The 27,506-nt window shown below is 47.0% G+C and overlaps 2 protein-coding genes across 2 annotated transcripts in view; both read left to right on the top strand.

The window, feature by feature from the left end:
* The window catches only part of SECISBP2L (SECIS binding protein 2 like), a 29,117-nt gene extending 24,443 nt beyond the window's left edge, over positions 1-4,674 (top strand). Inside the window, exon 18 of the mRNA XM_064668830.1 lies at positions 174-4,674. Within this exon, the coding sequence (XP_064524900.1) occupies positions 174-847 (674 nt within the window). The 3' untranslated portion in view covers positions 848-4,674. The remainder of the gene's footprint in view (positions 1-173) is intronic.
* Positions 4,675-11,806: 7,132 nt separating this feature from the next.
* The window catches only part of SHC4 (SHC adaptor protein 4), a 32,502-nt gene continuing 16,802 nt past the window's right edge, over positions 11,807-27,506 (top strand). Inside the window, exons 1-2 of the mRNA XM_064668829.1 lie at positions 11,807-13,135; positions 21,564-21,634. Coding sequence (XP_064524899.1) covers positions 12,551-13,135; positions 21,564-21,634 — 656 coding nt within the window. The 5' untranslated portion in view covers positions 11,807-12,550. The remainder of the gene's footprint in view (positions 13,136-21,563; positions 21,635-27,506) is intronic.

The raw sequence follows: 27,506 nt of genomic DNA, 5'->3' as shown, positions 1-27,506 counted from the left end.
TGTAGTCTCTTACCTCCTTTCTCTTTTTTCTGATAGAAATTTTTCTAGCAAGCCTAGAATAATATTAAAATTATTAGCTCCCATTGCTATTTAAACAATGGAATGCTCAGGAGAAATACTTTTATATACAAGGAATTAATGTTTTGTACTTAAACTTCTTTTGAAACTTTTAGAAACAAACTGGAGAAATATGGTGGAAACATCTGATGGGTTAGAGACCTCTGAAAATGAGAGAGAATCCTCGTGCAAGACTGCAGCACCAGAAAAAGCTGGTAATGGTCCAGTGGAAAAAGCCACTCTTAATAAACAACCACCTCTGGCTACAACTGGCACTACCTCAGCAACAAATCATGGAAAATCCACACCAGGTGACAAAGATGAGGTGAAACCAGATGACAATCTGGAATGGGCCTCACAGCAGAGCACAGAAACAGGATCACTGGATGGCAGCTGCCGGGATCTCTTGAATTCCTCCATGACTAGTACCACCAGTACTCTTGTACCAGGAATGCTGGAAGAGGAGGAGGAGGAAGAAGATGAGGATGATGAGGATTATGCCCACGAACCAATTTCTGTAGAGGTTCAGCTCAACAGCAGAATTGAATCTTGGGTTTCAGAGACCCAGAGAACTATGGAGACGCTTCAGCTCGGGAAGACCCTGAGTGGTGCTGAAGAAGACAATGGAGAACAAAGTGAAGAGGAAGAAATAGAGACTTCTGAACAGGCTGATCCTGGCACTGATGGGGAGGAATGGACAAATGAGAAGCACGCAAGTAACACTCAACATAAACCCACCATCTGCAGTTCTTTGAACAAAGAACACACGGATTCCATCTACATGCCGTAAAAATAAGCAGGAACTCAGGAACTTTTTAGAAGTTACATTAAAACTAACCGTTGTAAAGGTTGCAGCCATTATTTCATATGCTTCATCTCAACATTTTGCACTGTTAAAACATTTAATACGTGTATTTAATTCACAACAATATTTTTGTAGCTGTCTGTTACTTGTTTGATTTAAAAACTAGTTTAGCTCTTAATCGGTATCGGTTTCCCAGATTAGAAGCTGTGTGGAAAATTTGTAAGTATTCATTTGATCTTTTTTAAAAGAAAAAATCTTGTAACTAACCAGCTTTAAGCAAAATTCTTTATTTAGCTTGTTTCCAAACAGATAAGGTACATTAACACTGACAAATTACCAACGAGTCACATTGGTGGTATGGTGTTAATGCCAGGCCTGTCAGTGTATTTGGCTATGAGTTTCTGGTCCTATCTAGAAATAAAATTCAGCTTCTCTTTCAAGAAAAGCTAGAAGAAGCCATTTGCAGTCCTAATGAGAATTAAATACTAGAGAAATTGTGTGTGATTCTTCTGCTAAGATAGATGCAGCTTTTTAGTTGATCTTGGTGAATGCATCGTTAAAAAGATGCTGATGGCTGAGATGGCTACAATAGGCTATAACAACTTTGATTCCAGAAAAAACTTTAAACCAGAGGGATATAATTAATGTTATGCAGTTTTTTTACAAGGTGGAAATACTGCATTAAAAAAAACAGGAAAGAAAACAACAATTCCCCATTCTCTCAGCAGTTGCTGTCTGCCAAACCACACAAAGTGACTCATTAACCATAATCCCTATCCAGGGCTTTTAGTAAACTGATGACTTCCTTTCTCTCTCCTGTCACTTACCTCAGGAATGCTGTTTTGCATATTGTATTCTGCATAACATTGCAAAAAGCAAGAATAATCCTTTTAACTGCAAGTGTGAATGATGTGGTGGCTCGGGGTATCTATGCATTCCCCTGCATGCTGTGACCCCGGCCAGGACGTATCTTAACAATTCTTGCTGAAAGTGTGGCCTCTTTGTCTGTTCTTGCTGTTGTAGCAGCTTTAGGAGTTGACTTCTGGAGTAGAAAAGGAAGTAGTTATTCTAGGAAAGGAGGAAGTGCCCTGTAGTATGGGGAGGTATTTCAGCAGTTTAGAGGTAAGAGACAAAAATATGCCCTCTTTGAAACATACCTGTTGCTAGAGAATTGTTCTGTGTTTTGTTCCTGATACTGAAGGGAAATGCATTAACTGATGAATTCATTTCAGACTGAGGATGGAGTGTGTCTAAACCTTGCATATCAGGAGTCTGTTTTCCATCTTTGTCTGGTATTGGCAAGGGATGTACTGAAACTGCCAGCAGCAGGAGCTTCACTGCAAGAGCAGCCAGAGAGTTACTCACACGAACAACACTGTCTTAGCAAACATGTTTCTTTTAATTACACTTCATTTTCTTTGTCACATGTATCAAAATGCGTGAAAGGCCTCTGGGTAGGCTGAAAACCACAGGAAATGGATATCTGAGTTAGGTGTTTAGGCCTCACTTAGGAACATGGGACCAACGTTCATAGCACTAGTTATGCTGGCGTTTTAAGTTGCACTGGGAAAATAAGACTCCAGGTTTAGAAGTCATCCAGCCCTGGGTTTTTGGATGAGAATAATAGAAACTGTGTATTATGTAAATAATGCTTTGATAGCTATAGGCATAGCAAATGCTATGTAGATAAGCAGTGTAGAGCTGCTAGGACAACTGGCTGTTCTGTCAACGTTCTTAGTTCCTAAATGTAATCTTCCTAGATGTTAAACAGGTGTTTCATAGGAAAACAAAGACTAAGGAATGATGCCTCTTGAATGTTAAACCTTTTACTTGTCTGTATGACAGACTTCTACTGTCTGTAAGTTTTGAGAGTTTTTGCTTTAGGACATGACAGGTGTTTGAACTGCTGACAAGCAAAACTCGCCCTTGGATGTGTAGGCACAGCTCGGCACAGGTGAGATCAGTGCATACACTGAGGGCAAAACTTTGCCACAACATCAAAAAACAAAGGTGTTTGTAGTTTCTCCTTTTGCTTTTTCAGTGCCAGTGATTCAAATAACTTTTGATCTTGAAGTATTAACATCAAAGGCGCATCTTTTTATATGTCTTTTCTGAACTTGGACTGTCATTTTAAAGTTTTCTGACATTTATATCAAAGAAGTCTTGTAATATTGAGCCCGCTATTTAACTGCAATTTTGCTACAGGTTTAATAGAGTTCTTGAAGGTGATACAGCACTTATTATATCTCTCAATTTGCCAGCAAATAAGGAACCAGTCTCTTTTTAAAATGTGGCAGATCACCCTGAGGGGAGCAAACTGAAACTAAGTAAAGGAAACTGGGTTTAGTGCTTCCTTTTTGATAAGCTGGGAATGAGCAATAACTGTGAGAATGAAATTGCAATTCCTTTGGGAGTGATCCATTTGCATCTGAAATTAGGGAAGTTCCTTGCTACTTGAAGCACTTGAGGAGAGTATCTCACTGTGGTAATTTTGATTCTATTATCAACAGAATTTAAAAAGAAAGCATACAAATGTTTTACAATACCAAGATTTTTTTTAAAAAGTAGCTGAACTTCTATTTCAGTATAAAAGTGTGCAGTTTATACAGGTTGTTACTGTCCCCATGAAAAGATGTTTCTGTAGTTATAGGTGTATAGATATTTTTGTTGTGAAAATGATTATTCGGGAAACAAATCTAATTTTCTTAAGGCATTGTTTATAGATTTCACCACTTTATCTGGTAAAATAAAAAAATGTATCTGTGGTAGGGGTAGAAATCTTTAAAACTGATAGAGGTGGCTATGTATACAACCTATTTATATAAATATTCTTAAGTATCTCTGTCAATAATAAAACATAGATTTCGAATATGTAAAAGGGAAAAAATTCTAAAGAACTTCTGTCCTTAGTTGGACCAAGTAGCAGCGTCTTAGTAAGGTTAAGGCCTTGATCCTTCTAACACATGCTTCAGAGTGTTAGTGCCACTGGCTTGAACTGTGGCCTGTTGATCTGCTTAAGTTGTGTGCAGGTTGTTGTAGGATTGGAACTAAACAGTGACAGAGGGTATTGACCTGTGTTTTAAAAACTCATTATAGAAAATGTTCAGTAATGCACTTGTTAGTGTTCTTCTGGTAAAGGTAGGAGGTGTCTTTATGCTCATTTGGGTGGGTGGGAGCTTACACAGTGTGGTTCTGTCGAGTTCTTTAACACAAAGTTAAATTTTAATAATGTTACTTTAAATATGTATGTAAAAAGAGTATTATTGTTTGAAAAGCTGCTGTTTGCTGAAACTGTCATTAAGTATTTCCTGTGAAGTTGTGCCAACTAATAAAACCATCTATTGAGTTGATTTCAATGTCAGCCATTTAAAAATTAGACATGGCAATTTAACAGAACAAAAGCAAGCCATAGAAACCAGGACTGGGGGGTTTCTACTCCCCCTGCCACACACAGAACGTCTGACCCAAAACTTCCTCACCAGTGAATGGTAATGCTGAAAGTAGAAACCCGGTTGGCACAGCCCACCTTCTAAATGTTCATAATAGTTCATATAATTTACTTTTTAAATAGATTGTAATAAGAAAAGCTGTTTAATCTTAATGTCTTAAAATTTATAGTAATATTTAGGTTAAAGCAGTAGAAAAATCATTATAAAATACAATATGAAGGGTTTTGTTCCATTTCTCTTTTGCTGTATGAAGGATAACTGTTCTGTCTACCATACTTTTTGGAGTAATAACAGCTTTTTTGCACTATGTAAATACTAGTGGGGAATCCTTCCATAACTAATAAAAATGATTGTAGAAATTTATGGCTTTATTTGCTGTCATGTTTGTTTGGAAGCGCTGCCCTGGCACTGCAGGTGCTGGGAAGGGTCCGTGTCACTCTGTCTGTAGCCACAGGGTGGAAGAGCCGTGTGGTGGCTCCACCTCTGGCTGTGGCACCTCTGGTCACCGACAGGGAATGGGCACTGGAAGAGGGGCTGAAGCAAAAAGCAGGATTAGCAGAGGATTTTTCACAGGAATCCCGTGTCCCTGTTGTCACACAGTATCTCAGTGATGACCAGAAAAATATATAGAAAAACGTACCCTTCTTCAGAGACCATGGGAGTGAACCAGGTCCAGAATATTGACTTGGAAATAACATTTTACTTAAGAGGAAATGAGCAAGAGTAAGCACAGGTACCTCCAAGAGCTGGGGTTTCTCACGTGCTGCTACTGGATGAGAATTTCTGGTGACCTGCCCTTATTGATGGAGTGATGCATGAAGTCACCCCTGGAAAATAACACCAAGTTCTCAGCATGTTGTCCCCTGTTCTCTAGTAACTGCTCACATTTCTGTGGCTCTGGTAACAGTGTCATTAAATGGTTTTGCAACTCCCACGTGTGAAGGTATTTGTAGCAACTCAGAAGGGATACAGCTTCATCCTGTAATTCTGAATTTTCTATTTATGTGCCTTAACTTCATGTTTCAGTTCTGTTATTGCAGTTGTCTCCTGGTGAAAGTGCTGCTGTTATTAACCTCACTTTTTAGGTGCTGTGACTTACTGAGAATTACTCCTCACATCTGGGTCCTGCATCTGCCTTCTCAACCTGATACAATTTTTGGAAAGCACAACAAAGTGAGTGGCACAGTGTGACTTGTGCTATGGAAATGACAAAATTAGTTACCCCAAAGCCTTACAAACCGAATTTTCTTTCTCCCTCTTAATTTCTTCACTATTCAAAAAACATTAACCTTGAGCAAAGTTCTTTGCCTCTATTGAGAAAGTTTTAAATGTTTTGTGCTCCTGCACACACAGAAGAACTGGCAGAAGAAAAAACTAAAGTTCCTCCAAGAAGCACAACCACTGCCTGTGCTCTGAGAGCAGCCTGGGCTCTCCCACTATGGGATTATAGGGATACGGCTGCAAACTTATCAATGTGTGTCTGTAGTGTGCAGAAAGACCACAGTCAGTCAAACTGCATTCTGCAACAACAGTTACTTTTTGGATTTTTAGGATCACTGTGTGTAAAAGCTAGGGCTTTTTTTAAAAAAAATAGGTGGTGGTGGTTGTTGTTGTTGTTTGTTATTGTGGGTTTCTTTGGACAGAAACAACAACCCCCTAAGGAGATGATGCAGCTGAAGACTCTTCAGCTTTTGGGGTCTTCTCTCAGTTAGCAGGTACAGGGAAACCTAAGGTAGGAAGGTACTTCTTGGCAGCAGCTCCAGTGTACTCAGAGCTGTAAATTCCAGTTTAATTCTGGAGCCGTTGAATTCCCTGGCACCTGGTGAGCTCCCGCGGGAGGGGATGTGTGGGTGGGTGCACGTCTGTCTGGGCACTGCTGAGAACGTCCAGCTATCGCCTGTGTTGTTTTCCAGGGATAGGGCTTTAATGAGTAAAGAGGAATTTAATAATCGTGTAACGCCGATAACAGACTTGTTCTTACTGCAGGGAAATGGGGGAGGAGGCGCGGAGTGAACCGCGTGTCCCACAGTGACCTGGGCGGAGCTGTTTGTGCTTGGGCCCCCCTGGAGGCTGCGGCAGCACCGACCCCTCCAGAAGTTCAGTCTGTGTTTGGAGGGAAAGTTAATGTGTATCCACACCAAATTTAAAACAACCTTGTGCTCCTTCTGCCTCTATAGCAGGTAGCTCATTTCTTGCAGAGTTATAGAACAACAATAAATGTTGTTGCTCAAAACTTGCGGGGGTTTATACAGTTTCCAAAGGGAGACTTTTTTTTTTTTCTTGGGGGGATGAAAAAACCACACTAACCATACATTATTTAGAGCATTAAACTCCTTATAATGCCTTTCCTGCAAGGGAAGGCTGCATTTTTCAGGTGGATTCTGCCCCTGGGGGTACTATTTCAAGCTCCTGGGATTTTGTTAGCTGCAGCTGAGATGGTAAGTGCCCCTTCTGCCAGCAATAGTCTCAAGGTATAGGTAAGCACTGGAGAGGTGAGGATGTTTGGCAAGAAAAGCTGTGAGTAGCAAGAACTGGAAGAAGCTCTTGTAAAGCCTTCCTTGTGGAGGAATGCTGACTGTACAGGAAGAGAACAAATTAACAAATAAAAGTAATTGGAAATGTCCCCATATCAAAGTTTCCTTTCTGATTTTTTTCCAAGTTAAAGGCAACCAAAGACGGAAGCAGGAGATGCACACCTAAGGAGACACTGGGAGAAGTTCAACCCTGTTTGTGGGATTTATTGTTTTCAAATATGTGCCAGTGGAATGCCCTACAAAAATATAACTTTAAGCTGAATTGAAGGAAGGATGTTCCCTGCCTGTTACCACATGGATACCAAGCCTCGTGATGCCCCTAAAGCATGACTGCTTCCACCTTCCTTTGGAGGTGACAGTAGTTTAGTGTTGCTGTTGCTGAAACTTGTCTCATGTGGTGGTTAATTCTGCAGGGATGAAGCTTTAGGCTGAAATTTGTCTTTGTCTCCTGATATGGGGCTGTGCTTAAAGCTGGAGCCAAGCAATAGACACTTAATCTGCTGTGGCTTTCAACACTTTGTGGAACAAGAGACAGTGAGTGATACTGTGTTTTGCTCATGGGCTCTTGGCCTCCTTGCAGGCAGTGCTGAGCCAGGCCAGCAATGCTGCTGAATCCATCTTTGGGCTCTTAGGATGCAGATCTCCTTTCAGAAAGCAGTGGTTAGGGCAGCATGCTGTTCTCTGATGGCTTGCAGCTCCAGTGTTTTCAGTATGTCCTTGTTGAACCTGCAGAGGTTGGCACCATCCCCCTCACAGGTGGGACAGCTGTGGCACGGGAGCCCCACACTGTGCTCTGATTTCAGTGTTCAGCTCTCGCTGCTTTGTCTTTGATGGCTGCTTTCCCTCAGAGGTGCAAGGACTGGCTCTGGGCTGGTTCTTGGGCAACCTTCAGGCTCTGAATTTTGGGCTCTTGCAAAGGACTCTCCAGCTTATTTCTTTTCCCCTGTGCTACGGGCCTGTCCTGGTGGAAAAGGCAAAGCCCAGCAGTGCTTGAAGGAGGGTGTGGTGGTCTTGCCAGGCAAAGAGGAGCTGAAAAGGGAGGTCATGGAGCACAACCAGCTAAACTTTCTCGCACACCAGGCTGGTTCCTCCCGCTCTTGCTCAGCCACAAGGATGTGCTCTTTGCCCAGGTGGAACAGCCCTGTCTCCTGCTGCCTTGTCCCGGTGCAGTGCTGCGGTCACGGAGCTGCGGTTTTGGACAGAGCAATGTTGCTGTAAGTGGTTAAATTGGGCTGAGCTAAACACAGCACAGTACCCAAGAAGGGAAATGGCAACTTGACTTTCAGTCACCCTAGGACATGTTTTCTGGGATTAGCACTTCAGAGCTAGAGTAGGAGAAAAGCAGTGATAGTCTAATCTCTGACTCTGCTTTTGTATCCAGCCTTTGTTCTCCTCAAACCCGTTACCTTTGATTTCTGTTTTCAGCCCAAGCAAACCCTGACTCTCCTGAAAAGTAGGAGGGGCTGCAGTTATCAAATACATCTGGTTTTACCTCTTTCAGAACAAGGGCTAGGAGATAAAACAGTGAGACTGATGCAATATGTGGGAAAATAACTTTCAACTGAAATAATACAGTTTCTGTGCATGACTTTCACTAGTTAAAATAAGCTACTCCAGGGCTTCCCAGAGGTACCTGCCAGCACGCTGCTGGTTTCTGGATTTTCCTGCCGTTCTGCAACACTTTGCTGATTTCTGCCAGTGTCAGCCAGGCATGTCAATGAGGAAGGAAGGCGGATCAGCTCTGTGCACCTCAGCGTGAGTTAACTCTGCTGTTGCTATTTATACAAGGGAAAAAAATCCCCTCTTCATTCTGTATTCTAGCAGAAAGGCTAAGTTGCAAGCAGCGCAAAACAGCTTCCTCTGGGTTGCTGTGAGCCTGCACCTACTTTTCAGGTGTGCTCTGCACGGGGGCAGCAGCTCCTCTCCCCGTGCTGCCCCCATGCTCCCAGTGTGAGGCTGCCGAGCTGCTGCTCTCTATTAAATTGGTCCCCAATTCGCCCTGTGCTCTCCTGTCACCAGGCATGTGCACCTGTCCTGGCCCCTGCCCTTCCCTGGCCCCGGTGCTGCACACAGAGGGTGGGGTGGTGGCATTGATTGCCTGCTGAGCTGTGATCCCACAGCTCCAGATCTGAAATGGTGTTGTTCCCAAGGGTGCCTGGCACTGCTGCTTCCTGCCACCAAGGCTGCCAGTGGTGATGCTGGAGGTGTGGCTGCTGCCATCTCTCCTCCTTCTCTGCAGCTCTTTTAGAGGGGTGTTGGAAGTGGCTGTAGCTGGTTAACTGCTCCTGCTCCTGTGGAATGGTACTGCCCCACCAATGTGGTTGCACCTGCCAAAACTGCTGTCCCCTGTGACCATAAGTGATTGGGGGCTGCTCCTATCAGCTTTTTATACAGCATATTTGAGGCTGAAAGGCTGTTTGGGGCTGTAAACAGGGTGTGACGGAAGGTTTGGGTGTGATGGGGACAGTAACAGTGATTGAGGGAGGTTTCAGCTCATAACCATGCACCAGAAGGGCATTCCCACGTACCTGAGAAAACATACACCATCACGTGTCAACAGGCATGGTAGGGGCAAAGTGACTTTTCCCTGTGTCTTGCTGAGGCAGCAGCAGGTGGGTGGGTGGAGCTGGGGCAGCTCCCTGGGCCCTGGGTACTGTGGGCAACCGGGAACTTGAGCTGTGAGCAAGAAACACAGGCTCCTTTTAGGCAGCATACAAGGCTGTGGGCTCAGTTTCACCAGTGCTTAAAGGAGCTTTGTTCTCCATGCTGGTTAGAGGGCTGATTTCCCAGTATCTTAAACAGAAATCTTGTTTTTAGCCTTGAGAAAAAAGCTTTTTAATTTACAAAGGCATGGTATTTTTCTTTTCCCTCCTCTCTGTCCCCACAATAGCTACTATTCCTTGGACAATGCCCCTCTTTGCATCATTGTCCAAGAGGGTTCTGCTCTCGAGCTTGTATTTCTTGATCGCTGCTGAAAACAGAGCTTGTCACAATTGCATTTTTCTCTGGAACTTGCAGTGAAACACCAGCTATTCCTCACCTCCCACACTGCAATCACACTTGCTGGTGCCTGTGAGCAGAGATGTGGAGACTGAAGCACCGGCCTCCTTCACCTCTCTGGAGAAGCCCCCCCGAGCACCCAGGGGGACAACAACACTTTGACCACGGGGCAGCAGGTGCTGGTGCCATGCAGAGCTTGAGACACAGCTGGTGGGTGATTAGTGAAGGACAGGCTGCTGCATTATTATTTCTTTTTCTTGAGAATGTCCCCTTTCCCAACACAGGTTTGAAGCCTGTCCCATGAACCCCTTTCACCTGCCAGCTCTGTTAGCTGCAGTAGGACACAGAGGGGCTGCATCTCCTGTAGGGCCAGACTATTTTCTCACTCACACAGGTTAGGAAGGCTCAAATTACCTCCTGAGGAAGAAGCAGCTGGTGAAGGACATGAGGACCACCGTGAGCCAGAGACAGCCCATGGCCATGAACTAGTCTGACCCGAGCTAAGGCATAGGGGAGTGTCCTGGTCACCAAGTCACCCTTTCCTGGTGCCCTCATCTATGTCAAGGGACTGCTGTAAGGCAGGAAGACCCTTGTTGTGTGCTCAGAGAAAAGGTAGGCGGGATGGCAAGGCTGATCTCGCAGGAAGAGGAGATTTGGTTTGTCTGTTTGCATGTTTTTCATGGCAGTGAAAAGAGAAATCTGGAAGGTCCCCCAAGAGTGGGGCATCAGCATCTCCCTCTACACTGGTCCTTGTTGTCCCTTCATGGGAAGCACAGCTGGCACTTCCCTCCAGGCCTTCCTCCTCACCACTGTGGGCTCCACGGCCTCTCCATCCCAGGGATTTTTTCCAGCCATGTTGGTGTCATGTTCCAGTGTGGTGTAGAAATGAAAGTTAAGAAAGAAGAATATTCATGCTAAGAGAGTTTCTGTGCTTTATGTACAATCAATAGTGCTGCTAATCATTTCTGAACATTTTCTATCCTTTTGTGCTCAAAGCTATGATTAAAGCTCCATGAGAAATTAGTCACTCTTTGTAACTTGTGGCTGGTCCAGGTTTTGCCTTTGGGTTTGATTTTGTGAACACACCCCCAAAAGGGATGATTCAAAAGCAGCTACTTCCTGTTGGAGCCACGTTTCACTAACAGTCTGGACTAGATTTTTTTCCCTACTTTACTGCAGCAACTATTGCATCTTTAGGATTAATGCCACCTTTTATATCAGAGAAAAAAAATGGCATGGCTATGTTGTGCTCTATCTCTCCAGCGCTCTGGCTGTGATTTTCTCTTTCTGTCACAGGCAGGGCACTGGGCAGCACAGCCTCTCCTCATGCACCAGCAGCTGATTCACAGCTCTGAACGCCGGGAGAGAATGAGGCCGGTACCACTGTGAGCGTGAAAATCACCACTGAAAATCTAGCGAGAGAAAAGGCCTCAGCTCATGTGGGAAGCGAGGCCCTCGTGCCGGTTTTCCCCTCCGGGCCCGACCCCCATGGTGCTGCATTTCTCTTCCCACCGCGCTGCCCCAGGTGTGGAAGTCCTACACGGAGCCGAGGTAACGTGCTGAGGGCCCTGACATTTCCAGGGCGTAAAATAAACCCCGCTCGCCGGAGCTACAAGCGGTGCCTGAGAGGGGCTTCCCCCCGGGGCAGGAGCTGAGCTGCCGAGCAGGGAGCGCTGGGACGAGCCTGCCCTTTCCTTGGGGCCGAGTGGGCAGCGCGGGGGACGCCGCAGCCCCGGGTCGGGCTGAGCCGCAGCTCTTGGCCCCGCCAGTGCCGCCGGCGGAGGAGGACCGGCCGCAGAAAGCGGATTTTGGGGGATTTTGGGCGCCACCGGAGGGACCCTCGCGCCCCCTCTCCCCCCTCCCCGCGCGCCGAGGGCGCGTGAGCCGGCGGCGGGCGCTGATTGGCTGCGAGGCGCCCCCCGGGGGCCGCCGGGCCGCGGCCGCGCGCCGAGCGCCATTCACGGCGGTGCCCGCCCGCACGCGCCCAGCCCATTCACAAAAAACTTCATTCATAAAACCGGCGGCGGCGGCTGCGGCGGGGCCGGCCCGGGCGCTGCGGGGAACGGCCCCGGGGGCGCGGCAATACCCGGCTGTTCCTGGATTATTACGGTGCTGAAGGACTTTTCCAGCAGGAATTAGCGAGACCGACGCTGCTCAGTGTTTTTCGTGGGTTTGTGCCTGACGGCGGGGCAGGAGCTGCAGCGCAGGGATGCTCTTCGCCTCTGGGGCAGCGGCGGTGGAAGTGCAGAGAGCTGGGCACCTTTCGGGGTTCATGCCGGTCTGAAAATACGTTTGAGCTTGTAGCTCTCTCGCTGTGCTTTGTGTGGAATATGCTTGAGCTTTCGCTGCAGCCAGGACTCGGTAATTAATGATGCTACAGCTGTAAGTCTTCAGAGCTAGGTGGGATTTAGTGCCTGGCTTGAGGCAGGAATGAAGGCAGGTTTGGATAGCGGCTCGTCAGCTTAAGCTGCTGTACCACTGATGTGCTTTCCCGTATGCTGCTTTTATTACTGCTTACAAAATGCCAGATGTCCATGCAGTTTTAAGCCTTGTCCATTGAGGAAAATAAACCACTCAAGAGGGAGTCAGCAAAAATATCCGATAGGTTTCTGTTTTGAAAATTATTTGACTTGCTTGATTTCCATATAAATTATCTACAAGAGCCAATTTATGCAAGAATATCCAATTACAGACCTGCCAAGGCTATGAGAGAACGCAGCCAGCAGAGCCTCGGTGGACACGTCCTGTATGTAGGGTTATTCAGACATCCAGGAATGCTGCACAGGGCTAAGTACAGCCGATTCAGGAATGATTCCATAACATCCCTAGACGAAGGTACACAAAATACGTCTTTAAATATCAAAGGTTCTTCCTCCTCTTCCCATTCTTCAACACCTAATTTACTGACAGAAGATGTCTCCTTGGGGCCACAGGACACCTGCACCACCCTGTGCACGCTGATCCCCCGGATGGCGAACATTAAACTTGCCAACCCATCAAATCTATCGGGGCTGAAAAATTTCTGCCTGGGAACGAAAGAGGTGCCACGAATTAAACTCACGGAGTGCGTTACCATCCCGAGCAGCCCAACCTCGCCCGAGATCAGCTGCCTGTCGGCCTCTTATCCACAGCCTGACCTGGATAAGCTGGTCCTAACCCCAAAGCCAGCAGGTGACTGCGCTGTGCGAGGGGCTGAGGAGGCTGCTCCTGTGGGCAGGCAGGACAGGAGCCTCACACAGAGCGATGAGAGCACGTACACCCAGGAGCCAGGAACGACCTACAGCGTCAGGGTGAGTACTTCTCACAGAGTCTCCATTCTCTGACAAAACAAACTGCTCAGGGGCTGCTGGGTGATCTCCATTTTCCCTCTCCTGGAGTCAGTGCCCCAAAACACTGAATTCTCCTGTGTATTTCCTGTCTCCTGATGTAGGTAGGGCTGGGATGTCGAACTGAAGGAGCTAAAAGTGCCCCAGCTGCTCCCAGAGGTAACACAACCTTCATTTCCAAAGGACTATCTTTAGACTCCCTGAGGAGTGCTGCTGAGCTGCAATTAAAACAAGGGTTACTCTGGCCTGAAATGCATGTTGAAGGAAAAAGGGGGCCCATCCCTCACAGAGCAACTGCAGGCACTAGGTACATGCTGGCCCACGCTGCTGACATATTTATCAGGGAGGATGTGGGGCAGGTGCTGCCCAGGTTGTATTTCCAGTATGGTTTTCTTCTGGTCTTTCTGGAAATCACCTCATTTCATGAGGAATATCTCTGAAGGGGTGGGGTCACTGGTGGGAGCCTCACAACACAACAGTTGTTTCCCTCCATCCTCCTGCTCCTAATGCTCCCATGGCTGTGGGTCTGCAGGACCCTGTCCAAGGAGAGCTGCAAGAGCATGGCTGATGTGTCCTGGCCAAACTCTTGGTGTTTTTTTCAACCAACCCCTTTAATAATAACAAGCAGGTGGGTAAATAAGCAGCCTGGGGGGTTGGGCATCATCATTAGAGAGGTGGGCAAGGTGATCCTTTCCTCAGGGACCACAAGGCTTCTTTGGGAGCTGGTGATGAAGCCTCAGATGGGCTGAGAAGTGTCTGGGGGCACAGTGCTGCAGCATGGCAGGGGTGTGGTGCAGAGGGGTGGTCTCACCTGGAGGCAAAGCAGGGCTGAGAGGCCAAGGGCTGGGCAGTTGGAGCTGCTCCCAATCCTTACCCTCTTGCCCTGGCCCTTGCCCTCTCCTGTGGTGTTTGGAGACACCCACTATCCCCATGCAGCTTCTTGTGCCCTGCTGGGCTATGGGACTGTTGGGATCTCCGCAGAGCCCCCTTTAGGGGGAAGGTCAGGTCTATATTACTGCTGTTACCAAAGGCCTTGGCCTTAACAGCTTAGAATCTGAAGAGGATTTGGCAATTACAAGAAGATCCACAGTTACTTTAGAAGGGCAATAATGTGGTGAATTAAAGAAATGCTCTAGGGCAGAGTCTGTCCCCTGCAGACTGGAGTGAGGCACAAATTGCCTTTCTGGGGTTGTTCTAAGAAAAGGCAATGTTGGGCTCACTGTGTCCTTGGGAGGTGGCTGTGGCTCTCTGTGACTGGTGGTGACAGGGCACCTGTGTCAGTGCCTTGTGTCACTGGGGCTCCAGGGGAGGACCCTGAGACCCATAACAGCACTTGTTCCCCCAAGGTGTTTGTGCAAATAACAAAGAGCCTAAATATTAATATTTTAATAGGAGCCTGGACAGCTCTGATTCTCACACGGTTATCTTTCAAAACATACTTTGTATGCAGGTTGCTGCAGGCTTTACAAGATGGGTATTTACCCTGCCCATGTTCACATTCTACCCATTATGCACCTTTCCCACAGTGCTGCCCATCTGGAGCTGAGGTTCTCTCTAAACGGTGCCCATGGAGGCCATGGCACTTGTGTCTCCTGCTAGTGTTTGTTATGGCTGTGATGAACCTGAGGAATATTCCAAGAGGCACTTGGCCATCCTGGCTCTTGCCTGTTGGGGAGTGTCAGGGAGTTGGCTGCTTCTGAGCAGGAGGATAGGACCCAGCTTGGTTTTAAAAATGTGCTATTTAACTAAAATACGGAAAGGAAATGCTACTGCCAGATATTTCATTACAATGCCATTATACTTTAAAATAATATGGGAAAGGCTGCTTGCAGCATCCTTTGTCTCAAAGGAGGTTTATGAATGTGCAGGTTGATCCTCTGCTAGCAGTTTGATGGCATATGCATATAGATACATGCTATCATACCTATCTGTAATCAGTTGCGTGTCTCTAGAGTAAAAGGAGCCTGACTATTTCTGACATAGGAGTTCAGAATGACATGAAGTGTGCCCTGAGAGAGTGCACGTGGGCACCTGTCCCCTGCAAAGTCCTGCTCTTGTCCACAGAGGATGTGACAGGACAGCCTGGAGCAGCTGTTCCCTGTCTCTGTGTGGGGAGCGGGGTTCGGGGCAGCGCTTTCCTGGTCCCCAGAAGCCACCAGCGCCTTTCCCATGCTCAGGGCAGAGAAATATTGTGGTATTTCATCTGCAGGCACTTCCCTGGCGTGCGGTACCCTGACACTGCACCCGGAGAGCTGCCCTGCATCGCCCGTCGTAAATAAATAACTCCACGCGTATGCACAGCCGGGCTCTGGCAGGAAGGAGATGGGCTCCGGTGATTCATGGCTTCAAAGCCGCAGCTGTGAATCATGAGCCGGGGGCTCGGGCCCGGCGGGTGCTGGGGCGGTGCTGGCTGTGCCGGCTCAGGGATGGATGGAGTGTGGGCAGCCCTGCAGCGCCCACCGGTGCAAACCTCGGCCCAGGGGCTGCGCCTCTGCACCCCGGCATCGCCCCCGAGGCCCAGAGCCTCTCTGGGGAGCTGCTTCCAACAGAAACCTGCGTGTTTTCAGGCCATTTGCTTTGTCACAGCCGGAGAGTGGGGACAGGGTGGTTTGGAACCAATTCTTTTCGAGCCCTGGCCCACTGCAGGAAGTGGTTTTTTGGCACAAAACTAAAAAGGCAAAGGAAAATATGTGTATGTGTCTTTTTATGAATTTTCCCTGTTTTTGTTTTTGTTTTTCAAAATGTATTTAAAATTGAAAACCTGTGAATGAAAGGGTCAGACTTTCCCAGGAAAATTTCCATTTATCAAAAGCTGTTCTTCATCACAAAAAGCCCTGGCTCACTGTCCTTAGGGAAGGGGCTGTGCTGTGTGGACACAAGGAGTAGGACAGACCAAGGGCCTGTCTGTCAGTCTGTCTGCACTGCTGCTGCAGGGAAGAAGATGAGAGCAGAGTAAGCACATGAGGAGAATTAGGCTAGCACTGACAAACCACTAGTGGGATTTTTTTTGTGTGTTTAATGGTCTTTAATGGGCTGTTTTCTTCCTTGAAGGTATCTAGTCTGTTTTCCAGCCTGTTCTGCCCCAGTTTTGTGCTGTCTCGCCAGTGCCCCGGGGGTCCCACAGCCGCCTGCAGTGCTGAGTGCTGTGGGCTGCCTCGGCCTCTCTGCTCCCCTTGGTGGGGATGGAAGAGGCTCTATGGGCTTTGCTTTTGGATCTGGATGGGGTTGGTGTTTGCTGGAGGAAGCCAGTGGGGTTCAAGCTGAGGAACAAACCAGTTGAATGTCCTGCAGGGTGCAAACCTGGGCCAAATCTCTTCATTCGTTGCCTGAGTGGTGGCTGCTAATGGTGTTGCACAGTGCTGACCCCAGCCCAGTGAATCCTGCTGTGTGAGGAGGGATGAGCAGCCGAGCTGACTGGCATGGTGCAGCTTGTGCCCTGGCAGGAGCACAGTGCCACTGCCAGGGTAGCTGTGGTGGTCTCTGCTTCACAATGGACACAGTGGCTTTCCAACCCCAAAGCTACCACAGGCAGCATCTAAGGATGCTTAAGTTAGAAAACTTCCCCACCAAAGCTACAGTGGTCTGTGCATTGCTCCTTCCCCACATCTCTGCTTCCAGCGTTATCCATAGAGGGAAGACAGCACTTCACCTTCCTGCTGGGGTGAAAGCAGGGAAATCTCCAATCAGGTTCCTGAGCCTGGCAGCCAGCTACAGGGGGGGCGGCACCATGGCTGTAACTGGCAAACTCGTTTTGCCTTTTATGCAGAGGCCTGTCTCCTTATAACTCCAGTGCCATTGTCCTGCCATGTGCTGGTGGCTGCTGCTTGCTTCTGTCTGGTCTCCTTTCCAGATGGCTCCATTGCAATCTAGAGTTGAGTTACTCAGGCAAATCAAAGCAAAACTCTCCCACTGCTCTGCAGCTTCCTGCCCTGCATGGCAGAAATCAATGGTCCCTCCGTGGGGCAGCACCCACCCCAGGCAGCCCTTGCCTGCAAGGAGAGTGAGGGTAAGCTTAGAAATGGTTTTTCCCTCTCTTCAAAAGCACCTTGTTAAAGCAGTGCCAAGGGGAAATGATCAGTGACCTGCTACACCACTTAGTTGCACACAAGTCTGTGGGGCTGGGTGGATCCATTCAAGGGGACTGAGGAAGCTGGTGGAAGTGCTCACTGAGCCACTTTCCATCATTTATCAGCAGTCTTGGTTCACTGGGAAGGTCCAAGTTGACTAGAAAGTTAGCAAATGTCACAGGCATCTACAAAAAGGGCCAGAAGGAGGATGTGGGGAACTACAAGCCTGTCAGTCTGACTTTAGTGCCAGGGAAGGTTCACCTTGAGTGCCATCACCTGGCACATGCAGGACAACCAGGAGATCAGACCCAGCCAGCACAGGTTTAGGAAAGGCAGGTCCTGCTTGACTAACCTGATCTCCTTCTGTGATGCACTTAGTGGATCACAGCAAAAGGCTGTGGATTTGTCTACCTGGACTTTAGTAAAGCCTTTGATACTGTCTCCAACAGCATTCTCCTAGTGAAACTGGCTGCTCATGGCTTGGGTGGGTGCAGAGTTTGCTGGGTAAAAACCTGGCTGAACAGCCAAGCCCAGGCAGTGGTGGTGACTGAGGCTTCATCCAGCTGGCATCTGGTCACCAGCAGTGTTCCCCAGGACTCAGTACTGGGGTCAGGTTTTGGGCCCCTTACAACAAGAAAGACATCAAGATGCTGGAGTGAATCCAGAGAAGGGCAATGGAGCTGGGGAAGGGTCTGGAGCACAGGTCTCGTGAGGAGCAGTTGAGGGAGCTGGGGGTGTTCATCCTAGAGAAAAGTAGGCTCAGGGGGGACCTCATCACTCTCTACAGCTCCCTGAAAGATGATTGTAGTCAGGTGATGGTCAGTCTCTTCTCCCAACTAACAAGCAACTGGACAAGGGGAAATGGCCTCAATTTTTCCCAGGGTGGTGGGGATGGGGATTTAGGTTGGATATTAGGAAAAATTTCTTTGTGGAAATGTTTGTCAAGCATTGGAACAGGCTGCCCAGGGAAGTGGTTGAGTCGCCATCCCCGGAGGTATTTAAAAGACGTGTAGATGGGGTACTTGGAGATCTGGTTTAGTGGTGGACTGACAGTGCTGGGTTAATGGTTGGACTTGATGATCTTAGAGGTCTTTTCCAAACCAAATGATTCTATGATTCTATGTTTCCTGTGTGTGAATCACTGTCTGTCATTCAAGCTGGAGCTGGAGTCACTGACTGCGTTATGGCAGGGAATGAAGTGAGACGTGGGTCTGGATTAGAAAGTGCCTGAAAAGCTTATTCACATGGGCCCTGCCTAGTGCCTTCACATCTCCTCCCACACAGTCCCTCATCCTGTTTGCAGTCACTTTCTGTCATCTCTTGTAAATGGATGTGAAAGGATGTGTGTGTCTTCAATAACCACTGTTCTCTCCTGCCACCTCCCTGCCATCCTGGTGCCGTGGGGAAACATCAGCCAGCCCCACATCACCCTCCAGATTCAAACACCAGGGGACAAAGCAGCCCCCAATGCCAATGTCTCTCTTTGCAGGGAGAGAGGGGACAGCTTTGCATGTGTTGCCATTGAAGGAGAGGTTCCCTTTCCAGCAGGGGCCAGTGAGTCTTTCCTTTCCCTTCCAAGAGTTGCTGCTTGTCCTTGCAGGAGCTCTCCATCCTACTCCTGACAGAACAGAGGGTTCAGCATCCGCTCTCATTAATGAGGTCAAGTTTTTAGCACTTGGCTTGTTTCAGTGTTGGTGCTTTATTTTTCCATAGGTAGCTGAATTCTGCAGTTGTATCTGTGCTTGTTGCTGCAGGCTGTTTACTGCACCCTTGTGCCTGTGTCCAGCTTCCCCCAGCTTCTTGCAGCTCAGTGGAGGTGTGCCATGCCTCTAGTTGTGGGGCTTCAGAAGAGGAAGCCTCCTTGGACATTATCTTATTACCCTGGTTATCCCAAAAGTACCTGGTGAATAGCTTGGGCTGGGGCAAGAGCTATGCACTGCTGTGGCTTCCTCTCCTGGGCACCTGTGGCTGCTGCCTTCCCCATGTTTTGGTTCAACCTTCCCTGCAGCAGGAAAGCTGGAGCTGCCTTGATCCTGCATCGCCAGATGAGCCCACTTTTTGTGGGAGCTGCTGTTTGAGGTGTACACCATGGGCACCACCTAAACTGAAGTCTGCGTGCTGAAGTCTCTGAGGCAAACGTCCTTCTCTCCTGCCTTCCTTCCTCTTTCTCCCATGCATTGGTTGTGCTGCTTGTCAGACTTTGCTATGGAGGGGTTAATATTTTCCTTGTTTAATTGTTAATTATTTTTTTGTTCCTTGGAGAATGTCTTTTGTTTTTTTGAATAGGTTTCTGGCATCCCATTGCCCTTTTATGTGCTCCACAGGCTTCTCCCAGGCTCTGTGACCCTGACTTCCTCTGCCCCAGTCCCACATTGTCCCCCTGCCCAGGGCTCTGCTGGTTTTCTATCCGTTCCTACTGCAATGTGAAGGTTCAGCCATTACTAACTCTGCCAGTTTAGATAACCAACAACAGCTAAAATAAATGAGAGATGCAGTGAGGTGCCATGTTAATGCACTTCCCTACTCAGGCTTTTAAAGAGGAAAAAAAAAAAGGTCTTTTGTGAATCATTGATAAGTTCAGCTTCACTCAGGGTCACTTATGCAAAAACCTAATATTGATTTTTCATCTTTGCTTAGAGTAGCTTCCCACGCATCTGTACAGGATGCAATGGGGACTCACTTATCAGCATATGACTCACCTACTCCTCTAAATTTCTCTTTTTTCAAGGGTAGAGGAGCAGCCAACCAGCTCATAGGATGCTTGACCTTATGCTGTGGGATCAGAGGTTGTCGCTGTGCTACGGGCTGAGGCTTAGACATATTTTCCACATTTGCTTTGTTCCCGTTAAGCAGGAATATCTTTAACAAGGCAGATAGCTCTCAAAGTCATTAAATGTTCATTAGGGAAGCAGTTCTGCTAACCCTTCAGATTCTTATTGATGTCCTTCCAGGTCCCTGACCTAATTCTGGAGTTCTCCCAAGGGTTACATTGCTATCTGGAAAGAAACCAAAATAGGGATAATACAATTGTTGTGGAATCCCTGCTTGACTGCACACATAACGTTCTCTTTTTCACACACACATTCATTTCTGAAAGTCTCCAAAGCTGAAACAGATACCTAAATCCACCCCCCTCTGAATGGCCCAGCAGAAAAATCGATTCACAGGCAAAGTGAGGCAGAGGAAGCAAATGCAGTACCTTTCTCTGACAGACAATGCTTTTTCTATCTATTCAGACGAGGGGACAGAGCATGCATGTCCCTGCCTGGGATTTCCAGGTTGCCTCTGTATCCCAGAAGGTTTGGCTTTCTGCAGGAGAGGTCTGCACAGGCAGGCTGTTGCTGCAGCTCTTGGGCACTGTGTGAGCACTGCAGGATGGTCCCAAAAGGCAAACTGAGAGACCCAGACCTACACCAGCTTCATGAAATGAAGAGATCAGAGTGCTTCAACAGCACAGAGGTGGAGATCAATAGAAATGCTGACAGAATTAGTAAAATATGTTTGGGGAGGGGTAAATTCAGTGGATAGGCTTAGCCTAGCATACTTCAGTGAGATGAAAATGTGCCTATAGGTCAAAGGAGTCTGTGGGCTGACATGCACATTCTTGATATTTCTGAAAATTAGTCTTATGTAAATCCAAAATGAGTACAGAAAATGCCTCCAGCTCTGTCCTGTACAACAGAAGTGTGGTAGTCACCCCTCATTTAAAGCCGGTCACTTTACAGTCCAGGCTCTTAAGAGCTGTTGCCATGAGCTGGAAAATTGCAACTTTATCTCCTTCATCTTCTGCAGAGGTTATTTGTCATCAGATGTGCAGCAGCATGGAGCCAGTGTTTTTCCTCGTGCCCTGTAATGCCTCCTACTGCTCTGAAGGGACACTCAGCTCTTCTGCATGGGGACTCTGAGTACATTGGTCTCGTGGGCCTTTCAGAGCCTGTCTGCTCCTGGAGGCTCTGTTGTCTCCAGTATTTCCTCATGTATTCCTCCCAGCTAGCTCAGTGTCACAGGCCAATAACTGAGAGTAGGCAGAATTGGAAAAAAGGAATAATTGTATTTTGTTTCCCCAGAGTGTTTTACTCTTTTTTTTGGTGCTATGGTGTTGAAGCCATTGGTATCTTTATTGCTCTTCTCTACATTTTTTAGTAAAACAAGATCTGTTTAGGAAGCAGCTTTAGGATGGCTGATTTGATTTTCCATTTAGACTGTAGTTCTGCATAGACTTAGTGGATGGTAGCCACATTTACTTCCTCCTGTGATCCTCCTCTTACTTGTGTACCAGATGTTAACAGAGTCCTCTCTTTTCTCTGTCTCTCTGTTTTCCATAGTACATGGGCTGTATTGAAGTGCTGCAGTCAATGAGATCCCTGGACTTTGGCACACGGACACAAGTCACCAGGTAGGTGGTATAAAACTGAGATTCAGACCAAGAATGAAAAGCCCAAGTGCTAATTTCTGTATAAAGCTGAGGGTGCTTGCCAAGCTCTGAGACAATTTTGAATAGGAGTTTGCGTGTTTTGTTTTTTTTTTCCTGAGTGATGATTTTAATTATTTGATCATTACAATAGGCTGTTTGCATTGGAAAATGAATTGTTTCAGGCACAGAGCTCATTTCTCTCCCAGTTCTTGTTCAGAGAGCCTCCCCCTGCAGTTACAGCTCAGTGCAGACATCCCTAGCTAGTCGGGTACCGGCAGCAGCCGGACTGTGCACGCGGGATCAGCGCTGCCTGCAGGCTGTCCTGGGGCACAGGGGAAATCCCCTGGTGCTCCCATGGCTGTGGTGCCATAGCCAAGGTGGTAACCAGGACGGTCACAGGTCTCCCTGCCATGCTGCTTCACACCTGACACAAAGTGTCATCACTCCCTCAATCCAGCAAGGTCATCTGATGAATTTTTGTCAGACGTATGACATTGCTTGACCTCATCTGCACCAAGACCAGGCTCAGCTGGAAGTGGACTCACCAGGAAAACATGTTGAAATACAGCTGTTTCCATCTGTACTGCAAGCCTAAGTTTCCAGGCTGCAAATCAGAAAAAGATTCAGATACAACTGAATGTGGTTTAAACATGAAATATTTTGTGGTCTTTCGGAAAGTTTGCAACTTCTCTTGCAGATTGCTGCCATTTGCTGGGTGTAGATTATTAATATATGCACCTGTGGGGTAGCTGAAATGTCCTGCCAGGAACAGAAAAGCCCAGTTTTATTTTTACATTTATTCTTGTAAGTCTGGCAGTGCAGGAGTGTTTGAGTTTTCCAAACAATCACCCCCTTTCCAGCTCTGAGTGCTTCATGCTGCCGGGACGAACTCATGGTCCAACAGTCAGGACTAGTGCTCTCCCATGCAGCCCCAGCAGCTCAGCACCTCCAAAGGCTTTCTGGGGAGGTGGGTGGGTGCAGGGCATTTTGGCCTGGCCTTAGATGTGTTCCTTCATCCACTAAGCTACTTTTCTGACATGGTTCATGCTGAGGATGCCAGGCTGAGGTTTCCTGCACCTGCCCAACTCTCCCTTCCTGCTGGTGGATGATTTTCAGATGCTCTTTTGCTTCCTCAAGTGTTTGTATCAAAGAAGTAATGGAGAAAGGAAAGGAACATTAAGAGATAATTGTTCTATTTCTACCTGTTGGCTCCCAGACTTATCAGCTGAAGAACTTGAGTCCTTCAGTGCCTATATACCACACTTGAAAGCTGCCCCATTTGTTTGATATGCAGAATCAGCAGTTGTTGACATTTACAATCAGTATAAGCACGCACTCACCCAGTTCCTGCATGTGTGTATGAAGAAGTGCCTGAGATACAAATACACTTCCCTCAGCCCTGTCATTTACTGATCAAAAAGAGCCATGTAATGCACTGAACCCAAAGCAATCAGCCCAGGCCACTGTGTTCTTCACAGCTCAGCCAAAGAGCGAGGTTATCTCCCATTTGCAAGACACAGAGTGTCTGCTACACTGACAGAACAGAGCTTTGGATGGTTTGACTGGAAAATAATGAATATGAATTACTGCGTGACAAGAGCTTGGCAACTTAAATTTGGGCTGGATAGTAAGGTTTTGTTAAGCAGAACTATGTCAAAACTTAACAATGGAAATATTTCCATCACCTAAAAAAAATGCCACTGCTGACCTTAACGGGCTCTTTTGTGCATGAGAAATTCAAAACTTAAACTGTTTGCAAACCAGATGCTGAAGTGCTGAGCTCATGCATGCAAACTTTAAAGTTCGATCGATTACAAGCTGACTGGAGCAAAGATAACATTGATTATTCCCCTATTGTTCTCCCAGGGGAGTAAGTTTATAGACACATGCACAACGCACCAACCAAGGAGCTGTTGGAAATGATCCCATTTTAATCATCTCTGTTATTTGTACTGGGCTAAAAAATATTTTTACTTTGATGACATTTCACTAAGTAAAGTGGCTTCTTCTGTCAGAAAGGGTCTTTAATTATGTCTGTGCCCTGCCTTGCTTTATGTGTGTGTGGATGCTTAGTTAGCCTCATGGTTTCTAAAACTGAAGTTGTTATTTACCTCCCTCATGTGAATGTTGGAAAGATCAACAAATTCATGTTTGCCAAAGTGCTGTGAGGAGTTCAAAGAGATGAGCAGGAAGGATTTATTTTCTAGTTTCTTGCTGGACTTGCGTTTTCAGTCACTTACCAGGCACGTGGTTAGGGAAGGCAGAAAGTGGCCTCTCCAGCTATGAATGACCATGGGATGCAGTGCTGAGGGGCCAAATGACCACAGGATAGCAAGGGTGGGGCCAGGCACTGAGGTGCTTTTTACCCTCGGTGGCCGTGTGGTGAGGAGGTTGGCAGAGCAGATTTCACTGCAGCAGTTTTCCAGCTCTGCTGTTGCCTGCCTGTGACCAGACTTACATGCTCTTAGGACATCCCTCCCGTTTTGTGGAAATTTTTGATCCCAAACTCCATATAGATGACAGAAGTAACACCAAGAAATAAGTGTTACAGATCCTTCTGCTTAAGGGGATTTGTATTTTTTTTTTAATGGTTACACATAAATGCACTGTGTTTGCTGTTCTGGATCCCAGATTGTTTGAGTTGTCACTCTTGTGCTGTGGCAGATCCTGCCTTTGCTGGATCCTGACATGTGCTTCCCTTGTCCACCCCCTCAGCTCTTTTACACATTGCCCACTTCTGTTAAATCAAGCTGATTATTAGTCATTGTATTTGGGTATTTATGGGAAAAGGGATTCTGTATCTTGGATCAGGGCATTAACTTGCAAACTTGAAAATGGTTAGGCAGCGAGGGGTGAAGGGCCTCTGAAACGTGCTTCTGGGGAGGGCTGCTGGAAGAAGGCTGACTTTGTTTGGAGGATTAATTTCAACTTTGTTGAGCCACACAATCCCTTTCTGTTACATGGTGTAGGCAGAGCCCTAGCTGCTTAAAAGCAAATCCTCAACAGCATGCTTGCTTGCTTACATCAGCCCATCTCTCATCTTTTACTCTCATTTTGGGGAAACAATAAACAAAGTGTCTCAGTGTTACTGCCCACAGGCCTCTACTGCACGGGCACGTTCTGGGAGGAGCAGAGGTGCATCTGCCACAGGTTTCACTCCAGGGCTGCAGACCCAGAGAAAACCCATAGACTGTACTGCTGAACTGGTCTAAAGGCTTATGGATGCCAAAAATGAGGCCACCCTATCACACCCTCCTGCCCCAGTGCTTGCTGAGCCCTTGTCAAGTGGCTGCAGCCCTGGAGGTTGGCTGCTGCTAACTCAGTGGGCAGAGGGAGCAGTGCCCTGAGGGGTGGGAGGCTGCACCAGATTTTTTTTTTTGGAGAAAGCAAAAATTCCCTGTGCCAGCGGCTCCTGCACCATTCAACGGCGTGGGACTGCGGCACTGCCCCGGTTCAGCACACCTCAGCCCAGAGGGTGGGGAGCTGCCTACAGCTGCGTGCTCAGGAGTCTCAGTGTCCCAGTTGAAGAGGATTGATCGTGCTTCCCCATCCCACCTCCTGGATCCCTGCCCCCAGAGACCTGTGCCAGCCTTGATCCTCACTGAACTGGTGCCCAACAGAAATTCCCCCTGTGATAGTGGAGCATGTGCTGGGGCCAGGAGCAGGAGCACTGCCTCTATGGTAGGGTTGCTGGTGGTGACAGCCCAGGGGACCAAAGTGCTTCAGAGTAATATTTTTCAAGATGGTGAAAAGATCTGACTCAGATCTCTTCCATTCACTACGGAAAGGGGAAAACTGTGTCAATGAAACAACGACCAGTTTATGTAATTGTATGGGCACTGCAGGACTGGCAGACAGTGAATCTACTTCAAATGGCAGAAGATGCCTGAAGAGTTGAAGGACGAGATTTTCTTTGCCTTAAACTGCAAGAACAATTTAAAATCCTCACAGCTCTCCCGATTCCATTCTGTTGCTCCCAGGGTGGAGAAGAGCTGCTGCAGAGTACAGAATTGGAGTTACCTCATTCAGGGTGATTTAAAAGAAAAACAAAAAAAACAACCCAAAGTGTTTTGTGTTGGGATGAATGACAAGAAGGAGCAAAAGAAACAGCAGCAATATGACTGCAATAACAAGGCCACGTTTTCTGGTACTGCCACAGATTTGGGAGATATCGAACGGGCAAGCAAATGCCGGTATCCGTAAGTTGCACATCCACCCAGGAAGATCAGCTATGCGAGCTGTGCACGAGTGTACCATCCAGCAGATTAAAAGCAGAGACTTGCCTAAGCAACTATTTGAAAATAAATGGCTGTAAGAATGAATTAATAGCAGATTTCCCGGAAGAAAGCACAGATACAGTAAATCCCATTTCAGTTTATTATGGATGTATCCAGAGTTTCTTTTCTTCCTAATGTGCGGTGCAGTTTCTAGTTCATGGAAATGACTGCAGGTAGGAAGTGTTCAGTCACAGCAGCAGGTGTTACCAAGCTGCTGCATTTCACACCTTTAAAGTAATGTAAAATTTTGTTAGATCACTTGGAAAACCACCCAGAGGTATGCAGCAAGAAATGTCTGTGAGAAGATAACTTCTCCTACCCAAGGGTTGTAATAGCAACTATTAAGTAGAAATGGTTTGCCTATTTTTTAGTTCCTTTTAGCTGGACAGGTGCTTCAGAGAGTGGTTAATTGGGCAGCCACCACACTGGCTTGTACAAGAAGGGGCTCCATGGCTGGCAACTTTGCCTACAACTCCTTAATCCACATGGGCTGCCTTGCATATGTGAGAACTCATTTGTCACCAAAAGAGATGACTTCCCTGTTTTTCCAATTTGTTTTGTATCTGGTTTTCTTTCTAGGTAGGGCTAGACTTGAAGACTCCAAGTAGCCTTAATGTCTTGGCTCTGATTTTAATTTCCTTTAATATTGAATGAGAAGATGAGTTCTCATTTTCCAAGCTGATTATTGGAATCTGCAAGATGATCCTGCACGATGCCTTTGCCTTTTATTTTTTAATCTTTTTTTATTTTTGGCCTTTCTACTGGTAACAGCTATATAAAACAGGAGTTAAACAAGAAGGATACCAGGAATTCACTTCAAAAACATATTTTCAACTGTGTAGGGGGAAGTATTTGCTTTAAAATGCTAAAAATAGGCAATGTTTAAAAGGCTGGGTTTCTGACCCATCTTGTGTAGCCCTCAATGAGGCCCCTCTTCTTCCCTGCTGTTTTCGCTCAAAACATATTAATCATATTCTTATCATTTTGCCATGGGTGAGGTTTCCATTCATTTGACAGTCTCCAGGTTGGATTTCCCAGGATGTTCTCTGACAAGAAGACTCAAGGTACACTACTGATCCTCAGGGCTTTAACCACATAGGCCACTGATGTAGCAGCTCGGGGGTGATGAGCAGGAGCAGCAGCAATGCTGGGCTTCACCAGCGCTGTGCTGGCTTTGCTTCCTCTCTGATCTGCTCCCCGGGCACAACGCAGGGTCCTGGGGGGACCACACTCCTCACTGGGGCACCTCTGCTTCGTGGGATGGCTGGAGCCTCTTGCCATTGTGTGGTCTCCTGATATTTTTTAGCCCTTCTGAACCAAAACTTTCTCAGGAAATGAAGTCCAGTGGCATTTTCCTCCCACACGCGCGCCAGGATCTGAAAACAGACAAACTTTCCTGACTAGCTCGTTTCCTAAGAAGCTCTTTGGATAATAATCCAGTAACATAAACAAATAATTAAACAAACTAATTCCCTTCCTCTTAAGAACAAAACCAAATCCCAACCCTTGGAAGCCCAACTCTGAATTCAGCCAAGAGAGGAAGGCTGAGGCTACAGCCTCAAAATGGAATTGCCTGA

This window comes from Pseudopipra pipra, chromosome 12, assembly GCF_036250125.1.
Source record: "Pseudopipra pipra isolate bDixPip1 chromosome 12, bDixPip1.hap1, whole genome shotgun sequence".
NCBI lineage: Eukaryota > Metazoa > Chordata > Aves > Passeriformes > Pipridae > Pseudopipra > Pseudopipra pipra.
Note: the sequence above shows the minus strand (reverse complement) of the source record. Positions and strands in the feature narration are given on the sequence as shown.